At 37.9% G+C, this 17,542-nt stretch overlaps 1 protein-coding gene across 5 annotated transcripts in view; it reads left to right on the forward strand.

Annotated features, from left to right (window-relative positions):
- Positions 1 to 17,542, forward strand: part of MAP3K15 (mitogen-activated protein kinase kinase kinase 15) — an 87,254-nt gene that overhangs the window by 46,965 nt on the left and 22,747 nt on the right. For all 5 annotated transcript variants that reach the window (XR_010826150.1, XM_066981146.1, XM_013184008.3 and 2 more), the window contains 8 exons: positions 6,541 to 6,711; positions 7,734 to 7,846; positions 9,944 to 10,103; positions 10,728 to 10,878; positions 11,293 to 11,400; positions 12,710 to 12,759; positions 15,297 to 15,392; positions 17,023 to 17,110. Coding sequence is in view for 4 of the 5 variants with exons in the window: in XM_066981146.1 (XP_066837247.1) it covers positions 6,541 to 6,711; positions 7,734 to 7,846; positions 9,944 to 10,103; positions 10,728 to 10,878; positions 11,293 to 11,400; positions 12,710 to 12,759; positions 15,297 to 15,392; positions 17,023 to 17,110 (937 nt within the window). In the remaining variant the exon portion in view is untranslated. The remainder of the gene's footprint in view (positions 1 to 6,540; positions 6,712 to 7,733; positions 7,847 to 9,943; positions 10,104 to 10,727; positions 10,879 to 11,292; positions 11,401 to 12,709; positions 12,760 to 15,296; positions 15,393 to 17,022; positions 17,111 to 17,542) is intronic.

Raw genomic sequence — 17,542 nt, forward strand, 5'->3', positions numbered from 1 at the left:
ACACGTTCTAAAGAAAGGTTATAGAATACCTTCTCCTATTTAATCATTTTAGAGTTAAGTGAACGGCTTCTTGTTCTGTACTTCATATTGCCTCAAATTATCTAAAAAGCATTGAGCAAGTCATGTGAGCAGAACAAATCATGATCAATGGAACAGGAAAGCTTTGCAATCCGTTTCTATGAATTTTACTTGTTTGTTTGTAATCGGGTTAGGAGAGTAATGAAAAAGGATGCTAGTTTGTTCTTCATAGTTTTATTTCCTGCTGCTGTAGTGTGTGTGTATATATATACAGTAGACGAAGTACAGATGTTTATAGTTAATTCAAATGCTAAGATGGATGTCAACTGGATGTTTGCTTAGGATCTACTTCAGTAATTTAGTTCTGCATAGCAAAGTTTTTGCAGTATACTTGTTTGAATGTATACCTTTCAGTTACCCTTACTTACCAAAGCTGGAGTTACCAGATGTTACACAGTTTCAAAGTCTGGAAGCTTGCAAAGAGGCAAAGGTTATGTCAAATTTTGTTCAAAACAGAGTAGATTCTGGCTACTTTCAGACCAGGCCAGGCATGAAGCCAAAGCTATGAAGACTTCGGTCTCTTTCCAAGGCAGTTCTGTCCTCACTTATTAAAGATGAGGGCATCTGCAGTCACTGTTATTTAACTCAGCATGCTGTGTTTTAACAATACGCACACACAAAAAGCAATTACCAAGTGAAGGGATTAACAGAGTGCAAGTAGAAAATCACTAGTAATTGTGAGTAATGGTAGCTATAGGAAATTATTCCCATTGAAATGCACTGGGTTATTTGAAATGTAATTCTGTTCTCTGATGACTCAGATTAGAAAAATCACATGGGGTTCCTCATTTCACATAAGAGGCTTGCATGAAACATCTGAAGTGTACATGAGCAAAAAAAATGCTATTTTTTCATTGTCATGGCTATCTGAAGACCTGCAAATTTAGTTCCAATCTCAAAGCTTAATTTGGGGTCTTGTTTCCTCATTCACTTTTGTGAATATCAAATGTTCTTCAGTCAAATTGGTTCTTCAATCAAATTGCATCCTCAGTGAAATGTCTTAACTCACAAATTAATTATAATTATCTTTTAAAGTAAAGGTTATGTGCAATAACTCTAATAAAATTAGTTATTGCAAGTCTCAAAAATTATGAATTTTTGGAAATATTTTTTGCTGTACTTTTCTATACAGTTATTAGCAGTTCAGATTATCTGCCATGCAGTCACCGTGACATCTGTAACTAACTCAATGTTCTTATTTTTGTGCAAGAAAATGAAAAATTCACATTTTAATATCAATTGCATATCGTTGTAAGTAAAGGTGTTGTATAGGATAATAAATGCACACACTGTTGTCTAGAAAGACCAGTTATTTTTTGAATGGTTGTATTTATACTAACACGATGTTGTCTCATTCACATTCTCTCTGCTACGTGACAGTGAGATCAGGTGTTTTAATGGCAATACATGCCATAAACTAGCAGCTTCAAGGCTGAAATCACAAGATAGTCAAGATCTATATAGGAGTGCAGTGGAAAAAACAGGTTACTGTTTTTGAATGTAACGCTGTGTGGGAAAGGTTTTCAGAAACATGTTTCTGTTTTGTTTGTTCTCCTGTACATAGCTCTTCAAGAAATCTGCTTGCTTAAACTAATAAGAGAAGGTAAATCAATAAGTAAAAATGGCATACAAAGGAAACTAAAGTTGCATTCCATTGAACAAATTATTTTTCACTGATATAAGGTCTTTCGTAGTATGTAGTCTCCAGCTAGACAGATGGAAACAAGCCATACAGGAGAAGATGTGAACAAAAAGGTGAAGAAGAAGAAAAAAATTCTATCACCTCGTACTTGCAATACAAGCTAATTCTTGTACTAGTGAAATCCCTTCTGTTCCTGTTAACTTCATTGGACAAAGACTTTGTTCACTGAGTGTAGTTTTGGCTCCAAAGCTTTAAAGCTGGTACAACCAGCCTATGAAACATGAACAAGTTTTGTTTTAGGGATATTTAAAATAAGGACTCATTGTAATGACTGCAATGGAGAAAGGATTCAGAGAAGATAATGGATTTGAGGGAGATGAAGGAAGTGTGAAGCTATAAAATGAAAAAGAAGGTGAAAAAAAGAGTTTGCTTGTTGCTGAAAGGCAGCGTTGTTCCAGGTAAGAGACTGATGTCAATATGATTTTTGAGATGTTTGTGAGTTAGGGGAGAGAAACAGCATTAGGATGGCCATAATCTCTCAGGGTGTATTTCTTGCTAGCTTAGATTCCCATCTGACAGTGGTCAGTAGCAGATATCTAGGGAAGAGTATGGAGACAGAAAATGTATAGTGATAAAATCTCCCCAAATACTCCCACTGCATCCACCAACTTGTGGCTCAGTGACTTCCTGAGACAGCGGCAGTAAATTTTCTGTTTATCATGTAAATTTGGGAAGGGAAAAGGAGGATAGATTTATATAAAGATTCAGTTTTCTGCAAATTATGAATGATTGCTGGTTTTGTAACCTTTCTCCATTAGTACAATCACAGAGAAAACTTGAACGCACTAAAGCAAACCCCAACAAATTACTTTTGAGCTTTCAGCGGGAGAGGCCTAGAGAATGGTGCAGGTGAGGAATGGGGACAGGACTCATTTCCAGAAGGCGTGTTTCTGGTGCTGTTAGCAGTTCACGAGTTTTTAATTTGAAACTTAGCGTCTCAGTTACCTTAAATATCAATAGCTAAGAAAGATGCTGTGTGTACGATATAAGGAGAGAGCATGAGCACACCCCTGGGCAACCTTAGGACTTCACTGCATGTATATGCAAAGTTGTTTAAGTTGTATCATATCCCAGAAATGAAGAGGCTAACAAATTGTGTGCTGAACACTGCCAAGTAAAAATGCCTATTTCAAATTAGTACTTAGTCTCCAAAGTGACTGGTGTGTGTCATACCATGAGGAACATATATACTTCAGTGTAAGTTGGCCTGTAACCAAGGAGTTGGGGGCTGCGGTCAGTCCCTGACGCTTTGTCTCTGCCGCTCCCTCACGGTCACTCTGCCCCTGCTCCCCGTGGGGTCCCTCCCACGGGATGCCGTCCTGCCCGAACTGAGCCTGCGGGGGCTGCCCACAGGCAGCAGCTCTTCAAGCACTGCTCCCACACGGCTCCGTACCACGGGGTCCATCCCCCAGGAGCAAACTGCTCCAGCACGGGTCCCCCACGGGCGGCAGCTCCCCCCAGACCCCCTGCTCCTGCGTGGGCTCCTCTCCACGGGCTGCAGCTCCGGCCCGGGGCCTGCTCCTGCGGGGGCTCTCCATGGGCCGCAGCCTCCTCCAGGCCACATCCACCTGCTCCACCGGGGGCTCCTCCACGGGCTGCAGCGTGGAGATCTGCTCCGTGTGGGACCCATGGGCTGCAGGGGGACAGCCTGCTCCACCAGGGGCCTCTCCACAGGCCGCAGGGGAACTGCTGCTGCCTGCCTGGAGCACCTCCTGCCCTCCTGCTGCACTGACCTGGGGGCTGCTGGGCTGCTTCTCACTCCCTTCTCCCAGCTGCTGTTGTACAGCAGGGTTTTTTTTTTTTTTTTTTCACTTCCTTAAATCTGCTCTCCCAGAGGCACAACCAGTGTTGCTCAATGGCTCAGCTCTGGCCAGCACTGGGTCCCTTTTGGAACTGGCTGGAGCTGGCTCTGCTCTGACATGGGGCAGCTGCTGGGCTCTGCTCACAGAGGCCACCCCTGCAGCCCCACTGCTACCAAAACCTTGTCACATAAACCCAATACAAAGATTCAGCTTTTTAGAAAAATCTATTGTTGGGAGATGGTCCTGCTCTGAGCAGGAGATCCTATTAGATGACCTTCAGAAGTCCCTTCCAACCTGCAATTTTGTGATTCACTTTGCCACAATTCTATGTGGGGACTGAGGAGGCTGGGGAAGCTTATCTAATGGATATTGGGCAAATAAAATAGATGCCAGTGCTACAGCCTTGAGAATATATGGTAATCTCTTTTACTGCATTGATAGCATTACAGGCCTGTTTTCAAGACACGTTAAAGCAAGTTATAAACTGTCAGACGTGCAGATTCTAAAGTGCGGGGTATGAAATAACAGGCGAAAATTTTTCTTGGTCATGTGTAACAGGTCCTGTATGTTATGAAACAGTATATTTTCATGTTGACATATAGAAGTTGCTTGTAGCCTAAATTATGTGACCTTTTTAATTTTTATTTTATTGTATTTATTTTATTTATTATTTTATTTTATTTTTTCTTTGTTAGTCCTCTCTTTTGGGGATTGCTTGATAGGTTTATAACTGTTCCTAAATTTGTAGATTTTTGTAATTGGGTTTATATTGCCCAAGAGTCATCAAATTATGCCGCAGTGAAAAATACCATTTATATAAAAGTGTCTAAACTGATTTTTGTTTAATAATATCCTGTGTTATTGTATACTTGTTTAAAATAAATGAAATTTAGCACTGAACAATATATTTTTAATGAAGATTTGCTTTTTACCTTATATGAACCAAATAAATCATAGCATTCCTTACTATGAGATAGAAGCCTTTAATTTTGAGGTCTCTAACACACTGGTTCTTTATGTCTTGGTCTCATGAAATGCTCCTCATATTTTTTTTTTCAGTGTGTGCAGGTTCATCCTTTGATGTCCAAAAGAGTTAATATGTGCACTGTCCTATTTTAATCAGTCTTGCTTTATGCATTGTTTTTTGCTGGTGGTGGTGGTGGTTGTTTTGTTTTGTTTTTTAAAGTTGTTTCAACCAATATAAAACATACCTTAATTTTGTTAATTTAACCTGATTTCACGCAGGACAGAGTTGAGTCCATTTGTCTTGTCTTGGAAGCAGTCTTTTTTTCATATGAAAGTGCTGTAAGTTAGGTGCTCGTGCATTCCTTGCTTTTTCATCAAAAGCTTCAGCACATGACAAGTTTTCTGATCATTATGCATGTGCTTATTGGGAGCTGTTGGACTTATGTTTTAGGGCCCAATTTTGTTCTAAGCTTTGTTTACCCAGTTTTCTCTTTATTCATCTTAACAACAATGATACCTAGCTCAGAGACTCTGGTTAGTTCAGAAGAGGTTTGTATGAAGCTTGTGACCAGTGCTATGGATTTTACCCCCACACTTTAAAATTTCATTTAATTTCCTGTAAAACTAAAAGAAGATACCAAGTTTCTCCTTGTCTGCTCATTAGAGAAGACCAGTATTAGTTTCAGAACAACAATCAATCTGAAGAAAATAATGCTTCAAAAATATGCAAGTACTTGCTGTGAAAGTTTACTCTGTGCCACTGACACTAAAGGCAGGATAAAGCCTGCACAGGTAGCTACAAATCTCTTTAATCTTATTACGTGTTCTCCATCACCTAACGTGCACAACAGCCTGTTTTTGTTGTTGTTGTTTTCCTGCAGATGTGTGGTTATTGGTTTTGTTGCATCAGGTGGTTACCTAAGAAACTGAGCCATTTTGCAGTACATATTAATCCTTTCAGGGTCTGCAAATACTAGATTCACCAGAAACTCTTATCTCCTACTGATACTGCTGACAAAGTAATCATAGTACTTGTAAGCCTGTTCCTGAATACCTAGGTAGGGATCAGGAAATTGTAAACAGTTCTGAAAGGGGGTCGGTAAATATTTTAGATTTCTTGAGTGATTAAAAAATGTCTTGGAGAGGCTATTAAGCTCTAAAGCTGTGTTTGCTTTACTCTTGCAAATAAACATTTTTGTTTGTTCTAAGCGACATTTTGCAATAAATAGTGAATTCTAAACTTAAAGACCAACAAGGTAAAGTGAGGTAGAAATTCTCATGTTCTGTTTAATAATAATAAGGAACTGAAATGATATTTAATCACTGTTTTTTTCTTACTGATGCAATTGATATATATTTCACCAAATACAAGCTTTATGACAGCTGTTTTTCCCCCAATTTTTCTCCAAACTGAAGAATTTTAATTAAGAGATAAATACAAATCAGTTTTGTCCTTTTATTTTTCTTGTAGTTCTAAGTCCCCATATTGATCTCTATCACTCTTTTGTCTGAAGTAGAATTGACCTGGCTTCTTCTGTACTCAGTCAGTATTGTCCAATACTGGTTTTGGATCCTCTGGATTCAATAATACAAATCCTGGTCATAGCTGAATGAGCTATCAGCCAGACTGCTGCAAATCATCAGCATTTTCAGAAACAATCGCTTAACTAACATTCTTCCTCACTGGAATATCAGCAGAGTCTGCCCACTTACACGGGAAAGAATCAAGTGAGATGACAGACTTTTTTTCATAGAGGAATTCTGAGCTTAAATCAGTTCTTAGGTGAGCTAGAAGTAGAGTCCCATGAGAAAAGAATACATTTGTTTTTATCAACGAACCAACACTCATACATCAGTGTAAATAAAGTAAAATCTGTATATAGCAGTGATGGATGGGCTTATAAGATAGACGGGGATAATATTATTGCGCCATCTTGCAGTTGCTGTTTCAGATCTGAACTCATTTATTTTATTCTTTGTATTTGATTTCAGAAGAAATAATGCAGGTGACAGGGAGAAGGCACTGCAAGTCATGCTTCAAGTCCTGCAGACATGTGATCACCCTGCTCCAGATATGTTTTGCTTATGTGGGAGGATCTACAAGGATATGTTTCTTGATTCTGACTGTAAAGATACCAATAGTCGAGATCATGCCATTGAATGGTAACAGAAAAATATATATATATTTGTTTAAAAACTTCTTCAGACTTTTATGGTTATGAAAAGCAAAGCTGTATGAATTAGAAGTTCAAATGTTCTTCATTTCCTTGTTTTAATAGCCCAATTTGAGTAAATGATTTACCAAGCACCAGATATTTGGATACATTTCCTTGCTTCTCTTTATAGACCGTCATGAATATAGAGTGATACACCCACCTTTTTGCAGAGAAAATTCACAATTAATCTGCTTCAAGGCCAAAATGAAGTGCAAGTGAGGTCATGGGACTTACACTGGTCCTCTGTGCAAGGATGTTTTCCACCTTGGAGCCCTAGGAAATGCAAAGAACTACCTATATATAAGGAACAATATTGATGAACTTTGAATTTTCTTAAGACATGCTCTCACTATCATACTGATTATGTATGTATGTTTATATAATCATACAAACTACTGATGAGTACAAAAAATTAAGCAATGTGGGTATGTATTGTAACTGTAAAAATATGTCTGTTTCTCTCAATTTTTTCCCTTAATCACCTCAACGTGATTAGTGCAATGTGGATGGGCAGTAGTGAATTTACAGACTTCAGATCGATCTCTTGATGCTACATCACCTAGTGGCATGTATTCAGCCTTTGTCCGTTGTATCTCAGTTACCTCTAATGAATGTAAAGCTTTAAAACATAGGACTAGGAGCCTTTATGTAAAACTTGCATTAACACTTTTTTTTTTCTTATATGAATAATAAAATTATGTTCTACTGCATTTAAGAGTTTTGCAGTAACCAGTTTAAGTTTTATTGTCACAAAATTACAGGAGGTGGCAGATGATAATATTAAGCAAGTTTTTTTTTTCTCACTTGACAAAGAGCTACTTTGTTCTGATTGCTCTTTGTAAAGCGTCATAGGTACTAACTAGCCATAAAGTCCTTCCAGTAAATTAATAGCTTAAAAGAGAAATCAAAACTTTGAGGTATTTCTGTTCTATTATGCAGCGAGTTGTGAGCTCCGACTTTTCTCTGCAGGTATCGGAAAGGATTTGAACTCCAGTCAACTCTGTATTCTGGAATTAACCTTGCAGTTTTGCTACTTGTTGCAGGACAACAATTTGAAAGCTCAATGGAACTGAGAAAAATAGGTAGGCATGCAAACACATTGCCACAGGCATGTTTTCTGACTCTCTCCCTATGAAGAAAACAGAATGTTTATAGAGATGGGTTGCATAGGTGGAAATGTGGTTCAGACTTTTTAGTGGCACGTCCTGAGTGGCAGCCTAAAATACAGGGATCTCGAAGGACCATATTTTTCCTTGTTGCCTTGGAGCAGCTTTCTAGTGACTAGGCCCACCTGAAGGGCTCCAGAGATGGGAGGGGAACAAGGAATGACAGACTTCAGCACCATCTGTAAACTGCCTCTCCAGCACCACAGAGATTATCCCAGTGCAGGGCCAACAGGGGACAAAGAGAGGAAGTAGCACAGTGTGGTCCAGCTCTCCTCAGGGATGCCAGGGAAGAATCCGTGGGATATCTGGTGTCCCTGAACTGAGAGATCCAAGGGAAGAGTCACACAGAAAGATCCACTGGGACATTGACTAGTTGTTAGCAACTAGCTGACAATAACCATGTGCATGCTATCTTAAACTCACCACTATAGGTTTATGAAGGCACCATGTAATAGAAACAAATAAATAGTTCTTCCTAGAAAAATAATAGTTGAAAATTAAATGCATACCTGAGCCTCAAACGTGAAGAATGCAAAGGTGGCTTTTTATCATTCCCATGCCCTTTCTCTGGGGTTGCATACGCATAAGCCTCTAGCCGTTGATCTCTTTCTGCAGATGTAGGCCTTGAGGACACAGACTTGCACAGCTTACACTAAGAATCAGGAGGCAGATAGCTGTGGTGGTTCTACCCAGTTGGGCAGCTGAACTCCCACCACAGCCTCTCTCAGTCCCCCTCCTCAAAAGGAAAGGCGGAGAAAATGTGACAGAAAGGTCTCAAGGTTTGAGATATGGACAGGGAGATCACTCCACAATTATCGTGGTGGGCAATACAGCATACAGATATTAGTGTAATTTATTACCTATTACTAACTAGCTAGAGCACGAAAAAACTGAAAGCAAACTAAAACTAACTTCACCTCCATCTACCCTCTTCTATGCCCTTCCCCTGAGCAGCGCAGGGGAACGGGGAATGGGGGCTGCAGTCAGTCCCTGACGCTTCGTCTCCGCCGCTCCTTCAGGGTCACTCTGCCCCTGCTCCCCGCGGGGTCCCTCCCACGGGATGCCGTCCTGCCTGAACTGAGCCTGCGGGGGCTGCCCACAGGCAGCAGCTCTTCAAGAGCTGCTCCCACACGGCTCCGTACCACGGGGTCCATCCATCCCCCAGGAGCAAGCTGCTCCAGCACGGGTCCCCCACGGGCGGCAGCTCCCCCCAGACCCCCTGCTCCTGCGTGGGCTCCTCTCCACGGGCTGCAGCTCCGGCCCGGGGCCTGCTCCTGCGGGGGCTCTCCATGGGCCGCAGCCTCCTCCAGGCCACATCCACCTGCTCCACCGGGGGCTCCTCCACGGGCTGCAGCGTGGAGATCTGCTCCGTGTGGGACCCATGGGCTGCAGGGGGACAGCCTGCTCCACCAGGGGCCTCTCCACAGCCCGCAGGGGAACTGCTGCTGCCTGCCTGGAGCACCTCCTGCCCTCCTGCTGCACTGACCTTGGGGGCTGCAGGGCTGCTTCTCACTCCTTGATCTCCCAGCTGCTCTTGTGCCATGGTATTTTTTTTTTCTTTTAGCTTTCTTCATCTGCTCTCACAGAGGCACAACCAACGCTGCTTATTGGCTCGGCTCTGGGCAGAGGCAGGTACCTTTTGTAGCTGGCTGAAGCTGGCTCTGATCTGACATGGGGCAGCTGCTGGGCTCTTCTCATAGAGGCCACCCCTGCAGAACCACTGCTACCAAAACCTTGCCACGTAAAACCAATACAACAGCACAACAGATATTTCGGCACCATGTGTGGTGGGAATTCTGGCTGTTTGAGCCATAATTGGGGATGTTATTTTCAGGCCTAGCATCTGTATTGAGCAATATTAAGTGGTGGACCCTTGTACCTCTTTATTTTTATCACTAATGCTGAATCACTAATCATTTTTTTTATCACTATTGCTGAAGTCTTATTAGACTTTTACTGAAAAATTTATCAGTATTTTACTGATAGAAGAATGTTTCAACTGAAATTTTACAGGTGTACGATTAAACAGTTTACTGGGAAGAAAAGGAAGTCTAGAAAAAATGAACAATTACTGGGACGTGGGACAGTTCTTCAGTGTGAGCATGCTGGCTAATGATGTTAGTAAAGCAGTACAAGCAGCAGAGAAACTTTTTAAGCTGAAACCTCCAGTATGGTATGTAGTAGAAGACTGTAGTGCAAGTACCCAACTCTGGGAAATACACAAAGTAAAACTGTTTTGTAGACACTTGGATAACTTAACTGGATTTTTCCATCTTGGATTTTTTGTAACTCTGACTTCATACTCCGTTCTTTTATTCCAGAAAAGAAAGTATGAGGAAGGGAAATTGTAAGAAATTAACTTACCTGTCGTTGTTGGCTTTAGATCCCATTCAAGTGTGTTTTATAGGAAAGAACTTAGAAATTAGCGATGATTCCTTGTTAAACAATTCTTTTCAATTTAGATAGCTGTTGTTCTGTCCTCTGCCATCTTCTAGCTCATAATGTCTTGTCTAACCACCATGTAACTCATGTAACTGTACCTTTTTGCAATAAGATGTTGTTCGTGAATGTCCAAGTGAGTTTATGCCTCAAGTTTTAGACTAAATTAGCTATTCTTCCAGAAATATGTAAAAATCAGCACAAACATTTCCATCATGGTAGCTTTTAGAGTACATTTAATTTTGCTTCGGATTACATTTGAAGTTACTTTTTTCGTTGTATAAGCCAGTTAAGTGTTTTTAGAATCTAGTTGAATTCTGTTTTCTCTCTGTTAACTCACTAATTCAATACATTCTAGGTACTTGAAATCATTAGTTCAGAATCTGATGTTAATTCAGCGTTTCAAGAAACTCACCATAGAACATTCTCCTAGACAAGAAAGATTGACTTTCTGGCTAGATATAATTTTTGAGGCAACGAAAGAAACAACTAATGGACTGAGATTTCCAGTAAGATGTTATGTCCAAACAAATTTCTTTGTCTTATGTTTCTGGATAGGATATAACCAGAATTGACTCGAAACACAATACTTACATGCTTAACTGTCTATTATTTCATTGCATGAACCAAACTCCTATATTCAGTTAATCTTTACTTTTTAAAAAACATTTAACCCACCACCCTAAAATGATTCTAAGAAATACTTCAAAGTCTCCTAGCATAAATAATTATCATACTGTTTGGTTGTACACAGGAACACAATCTTTTCCTGCCCCACCTTGTCTTTTTCTTTCCCCCTGGAAATTTTTTAGGCCTTACTTTGTGGTTACCCATTGTCTATACCAGAGCATTAGTTTTGTTTCTAAATATGCTGTCATGTGCTAGCTTCTGTTTTATTAAAGAAAAATGTTCTCTCTCTCCAGGTTTTGGTGATAGAACCAACTAAAGTCTACCAGCCTGCGTATGTTTCAATCAACAATGAAGCAGATGAAAGATCTCTTTCTTTGTGGCATGTCTCTCCCACTGAAATGGTAAAACTACCAGCACATGCATTTCATGTATTCTGATTCATTGTGATTAAGTCACTTTTTCACATGTAGATTTTTGGAGCACTTTACAGTCATTTAAAGTTTGCTATGTTTTTGTGAAATACAAGTCTCAATTTCTCTCTTGTGTCGATGTGAAAATTGACTTTTCACAAGGAAAACGAAAGGAAGGTACTAGGATTAGAACTCAGGTGCTTTTGACCTGTATCACTTATCTTGTCTGTAGCTCTTAGAAGTGCTTGGGTTATTTGCTTTTCTCATATTTCTCATTAGAATCGTGCATTTTTATTAAAATGCAGCTCAAAGCTAGATAAAAAGTGAAGATAAAGACCAGTATTGTGTTGAATTTTTAAAGATTTTTTTAGAATTTTCAAAGTTTCTACAGTTATAATATTAGAAACTAGAAAAAAATGGTAGCCTAGGACAAATAAATATCAAGAGATTAAATATTTGGTGTCTTGGATTATTGGAGATTACGAGATTAGGAAAGGAGTATGAACAGTATAATCTCTTAAGAATGTGAAATAATTTCAGTTTCACATTGGAATGTATTTGACCCCCCCTTAATGTCAGAACAATGTAGGTGGAGGATAGACTAAAAATGTAGAGAGACAAAGCGTGGGAGAGAGGCATGTTAGAGCAACAGACAATCATATAGTTACCAGGATCCGTGAATAGTCTTTTCAAAACAATGTACTACTTACTGCTTTGAGTGAATGTAACGACATAACTATGCTTTATGGAACAAATTCTTGGTCTGTATTTGGTGATGCTAAATATAACACAGCTACTAACTGGAGATTTATGGAGGGCTATATTCCTAGGCATAAATTGTCCTGCCTTTGTTTTGCTCCCTGAGCCATAGCTGTTGGCTCAATACCTCTTAGGAAGAAGTATTAAGCTTCCTTTCCCTTTAAGCCTGGATAAGAGTAGGGCATAGTGTGCTTTACATGAAAAAATGATGGTTTGAGTCAAAACATAATGTTTGGTAAATTGTACTTCAAACTTTGTTATTCAAATTTAATTTTGCACGAGGAAATTTTCCCTTTACTTTCATCCTGCACTGTCGGTATCCTTTTTTCTTCAAAAAAGGGAAACAGTGACATATGGTCTTTCTCTGACCTATATATCAATCTCATGTGCAAGTTGAAGAAAAGAAAGAAGGAAGGAAGGAAGAAGGAATGGAAGAGAGATGCTAGAAAAACTTTATTTTGTTCACCATGCTATGACTTTGTTTTCAACAGTAAGGTTAAACAGTGTCTGTATTAATCTGATACAGCTTTGTTCTTCACAGAAACAGATTCATGAATGGAATTTTACAGCTTCTTCCATAAGGGGAATAAGGTTGGTATGCCTGAAAACAGTTAAGTGTTTTGTTTGTTTGTTTGTTTGTTTTTAATGTATGTTTTATGTTTTCCTTAAGTGGGAAATCTGAATTCTGCCTTACATCTCTGCTTTGCATTACCTGGTATAAAAGCTTCTTCTGTCCAGCCTGGCTTGAAACGGCAACAGAGAAGAGTTTGCCTTTTCATGCATGGTCAGAGCTATATGTTTCTCATAAGAATACTCATCTAACTTGTGTCTATGTATTCTCTTGTTGAGTTCCTATTTTCAATTAAGTAGCTGCTTTTTTAAACTTGAGCTTAGCTTTTATGTATTTTCAAATTTGGCTACTTTGCTGCCAGAAAAATGAGAGTGAACCAGGAAAGAAAACAAAATGAAACCTACCTGGACAATCTGGCAGTGTCTATGGTGTTCTTGCTCTTTGTCTGTATTTTGCAGGCTGTAGCACAGAACCAGAGAAACTTTTAGCACAGGGAACATGAGATGGGCCTTTGCCTTCTGCTTGAATTTGTGAGTCACTATATTGGTGGGTCAGTCCTTTCCAGGGACATAAATAGCTCTTGGCTTGGTCCACTTATGTAAGTGCATAAGCTTAAGTGCTTGAAAAACTTGATGATTGAATAGCATAAATTTACGTACCTAATGAGTTCTGTAGTTCTCAAAGCAGAGTTTTTCTGGGTCTCGGTTTTGACAATAAGCACCTAAATTTTAAGTCCCAAGTTTGTCTTCTGTGAACTTGAATAACGTTCTTAAGCAAATAAGCTCAGTGAAAAAAAAAATCTGAATATGTTGAGTGGTAATTGCTATGAAAGACTGTTACAGTGGATTTGGACATAGAAGCAAATACCAAAGGTATGGTAGAATCTAAGAGCAGTTTTTGGTTTAAATGAGTCCAACGTGATGTTTTATTTTGTTACTGCATTGCAGTGTGAGCGGATGTGAAGTTACCATCATTAAAGACTGTGGAGCTGACTGAGCATAACTCAGCATAACATTTCTGAAACACGTTAATCACCTTCAGTCAACACATCGCACATATTAATCATGTCTGAGAAAGATTACTAATTAAATGGAGACAAGCAATTCATTTGCTTTGATTCTTAATCACTGCTGGGGATTACAAAGTTTAAAGAAGCAATCTTTTTATATTTAGTGGATCTGAATGTTTGCTTTGTATATGACAGCTTAGAATTGTAATAATTTTGAAATTGCATTTATTTTAGTAAAAAAAAAAGTTTGCGGTTTTGATTAACTTATGCTCTGTCTAAACCTTGATGTTGTATTTATGCTACCCAGTTCATCTTATATGCTGCACATATAACACTGTTTATAATACATTATACAGTATTATACAGTATAATACATAATACAGTATTTAGTTACTGTCTTATCTATCCTGTATTTGCTCATGGAAGGATCATCTTGTTTTGCGATTTAGTTCTCAGGCCAGGTATGTGCTAATCTGCCTTGCTAGACTAGGAATTGCTATATCAGAACCAAATTACAGAATGACATAGTATATTTTCAAATATTTCTGAAAAAAAAATCTTCTGGCAAAATTCTAATTTTTTGGAACAGGCCATTGTAGCCCCAAACAATGCTACAGCAAATTAGTCTTACAACATTATGTACCTTTACTATAGTCTATTGTCATGTATTTTAACTGGTTTAACACAGGCTAAGCAAGGTCTGAGGGTTTGACTAGTCAGATCAGGAAAGAATCAAAATGATTTTATTCATTTTATGCACAAAAATAATGACAGTACCTTGGCAATCATAACTTGGCATTTATGCAGAATGATACTGAAGTGTTTGGAATTATAAGAGGTTCATTCCTAGATTTATTTTCATATTGATATTATGTTTTATGGCCTCTTCGCTTTTAGCTTCAATGCATTTAGATGGGCTAGATATAACACTAGAAAGACACAATATGCAATAAATAATCACTTTTTCAGAATTATTGCTACAGTTTGGAGTAAATATTGGTCATCCTGAAACTTGTTTCTTACCGTTAAGGCCATAAGAATATATAATGTGAACGATCTGCTACACTGTAAGTAGTTTGCAGTTCAGTCTTACTGTAAGAGTAATGGAAGTATAAAAATATGAAATATTTGTCAAGCTTAAAAGAAAGGCTTTCCTGATAGCTGGATTGGTGTCAAAGCACTTCACTTTCCATAGAGGTACAGGAAAATACCAAGAAATCCGACGGAACTGGGGAGGAGAACACCAAACAAACCTGAAAACACTTCAGATATATCCGTATTTTACCAAAATAAGCAGTAGCTAAGTTATTCATCAAACTGTGTGTAGGAATTTAGTCTTTAGGATATACAAATAAACTCAGTGTGTCTAAATGTACTGAAAACAAATATAATTGCAAACAGTCTCTCTGAAGTCATGAACTATGAAAAAGATGTCTGTTAAGAGTTCTTAATAAAACAAACAAACAAACAAACAAAAACTTTCTCCTTGCTCTGTTTCTTCTAATGGTTACATCCAAAATAATCTTTTCTTAATGTTAATTTTTACAGTATTTCCAAGTTTGATGAACGATGTTGTTTTCTTTATGTCCATGACAACTCTGATGATTTTCAAATCTACTTTTCTACAGAAAACCAATGTAGTAGGTGAGTTCCGTTTGTGTGGGTATTGCATGCAAAGTCTGTCCTGAGTATAATTAGTTTAGTAAAGGATGAAAGCTGACAATTTTACTCAAGGAAAATAATTATTTTTTCTTTTACTTTCTTAATTTATTTTTTCTTGATTAAAAATCAATGAACTAAATTCAGTGATATATACGATGATGAGAGCAGTGCCCCATTACACTTGTCAGCTGGTTCTGGTCAGTTTAAGTTAAAGTAGCTTATTCTGATTTATAGCTATTATCCATTTTTTCTGTCTCTTGGCCATGTCACGTAAGGCACCACATTGATTTAGATCCCCTTATGTACCTGTTCAGTTTGATTTAGCTAAGAACAACTAGGTGTACTGGAAATTCTAGCTTGTGTTGTATCTTGGGTACCTGTTATGGTTTGCCATGTATTCAGATATTTTCTGATATTCAGATATTTTCTGATAATCATTATGTTGTCTCTGAACAGTAGGGCATACTAACTGAATTTCAGACCTAAATCTTTACAGACCAGATTCTATCTGGGGACAGATATTTGGCATGTGGGCCTTCTGAATGAAGTACGAGTAATTTGTTAATACCCAGTATTTGGGGATGGATTGTATATTTACTTTTCTTGCAATAATTATTGTTTATGTATTACACAGAGTAAACTAAGTTTAGAGAAAATCATTGGCTCTATGGAGTGCAGTGCTTAAAAGATAGGAAATACCAACATTATTTTTACCTGTTCATTAATTTGGCATCACAATTTGTCTTGTGAAGCATTGTCACTTTTTTTTATGCCTTTTTAAATGCTCAACAGGAATCTGTTCCAGAAATGTGTCTCTGTTAGTCAATGAAACAGCTGTTATGAATGTCTTATAGTCATTTTTAATGATTTCTAACCATTTGTTATGGAATTTGGAAAACAAAACAAGAGTTAGCAGTTCACACAAGGGACTACTGGAAAATGTGGTCTTGTACTTAAGGTTTTCCATCCCAGAGAACTAGATGAAATCGGTTAAAATTCTGTTTTTCAAAATATGTTACTTGCTTTGTGTTGTTGTCTTTCTAGATGCCTGTCTAGAATGACCAAATCTGATTTTCAGAAATAGTATGAAAAGACGCTTGCAACCAAAGTCCATGGAAACATTTAAATTAAACTGAAAGTAATAGAATTCTCATCACAACCCAGAGAACCACCAAATGTAATGTCATGAATGCACTACTGCACTGAATCAGTGAAAATCAATACTTAATTTTTGAGTATCTTAACTTTTTCCCTAATTACATTTGTAAAGACAAGGCCATATTAAGCACCTTCCATGAAAGTGTACAGCAAAAATATTTGAGTTGGATCTACCAGGGTTTTAATATGCAATTACGATAAAAAAAAATGGTTTTGATGTATCAAATAAAATAATTGTATAAATAATTAAGCTTTTCAAAGGGTACTTGATGTTCTTTCTCATTTTAAGTAGGATAAGTATGGCAAAAGTAAATAATGAAGGAAGCCTATGTCTGAATACGCTATTCAGTTTGTTTGTTTGCTTACACGTAAAGACCACCTTGTGAAGAATCCGTTTAATCTCTTCCTGAAAGGATGTTTTTCTTTGATCCTGTGCTATTTATTGCTCATTTAGATTCTGTGGGTTGGTGAAGGAAATTTTGTCTGATGCAGTTGGCAGTACTTTGGAACTAGAAGGGGAAATAGATGGAGACACATTGGAGGTATGTCAAAAATAAAAGATCTAATAACTTTGAGACATTTTCTCCATTTTCCATGTACTTTCATATCGGTATACTGGAAAAATAATAAATAAAATTTAAATTCCTTAATTACATATGAAATTTAAACTCTTACAAAACTGTATATAAGAGTTGCATTCATGTGAAAAAAACACTTGTTTTTAATGAAACGAGTATTTCGTTAAATGAATGTAATTACATTAGTGCTGTAAACTATAAATCTCAGCAGAAGTGTGTTACTGATTTTGTATTTACACTGCAAACAATCTATGGATAAGAATCATCTGATATCAGCTGGCTCAAGTGGATAAAAAAGATACAAAATGAAATAAATTCAAGGAGAAGACATTTAGCAAAGGCACATTGGTTTTTCTGGCCAGTATCTGTTACTATTACAACTCCAGGTAAGTTCAT

Source organism: Anser cygnoides, chromosome 1 (assembly GCF_040182565.1).
Source record: "Anser cygnoides isolate HZ-2024a breed goose chromosome 1, Taihu_goose_T2T_genome, whole genome shotgun sequence".
NCBI classification, from domain to species: Eukaryota; Metazoa; Chordata; class Aves; order Anseriformes; family Anatidae; genus Anser; species Anser cygnoides.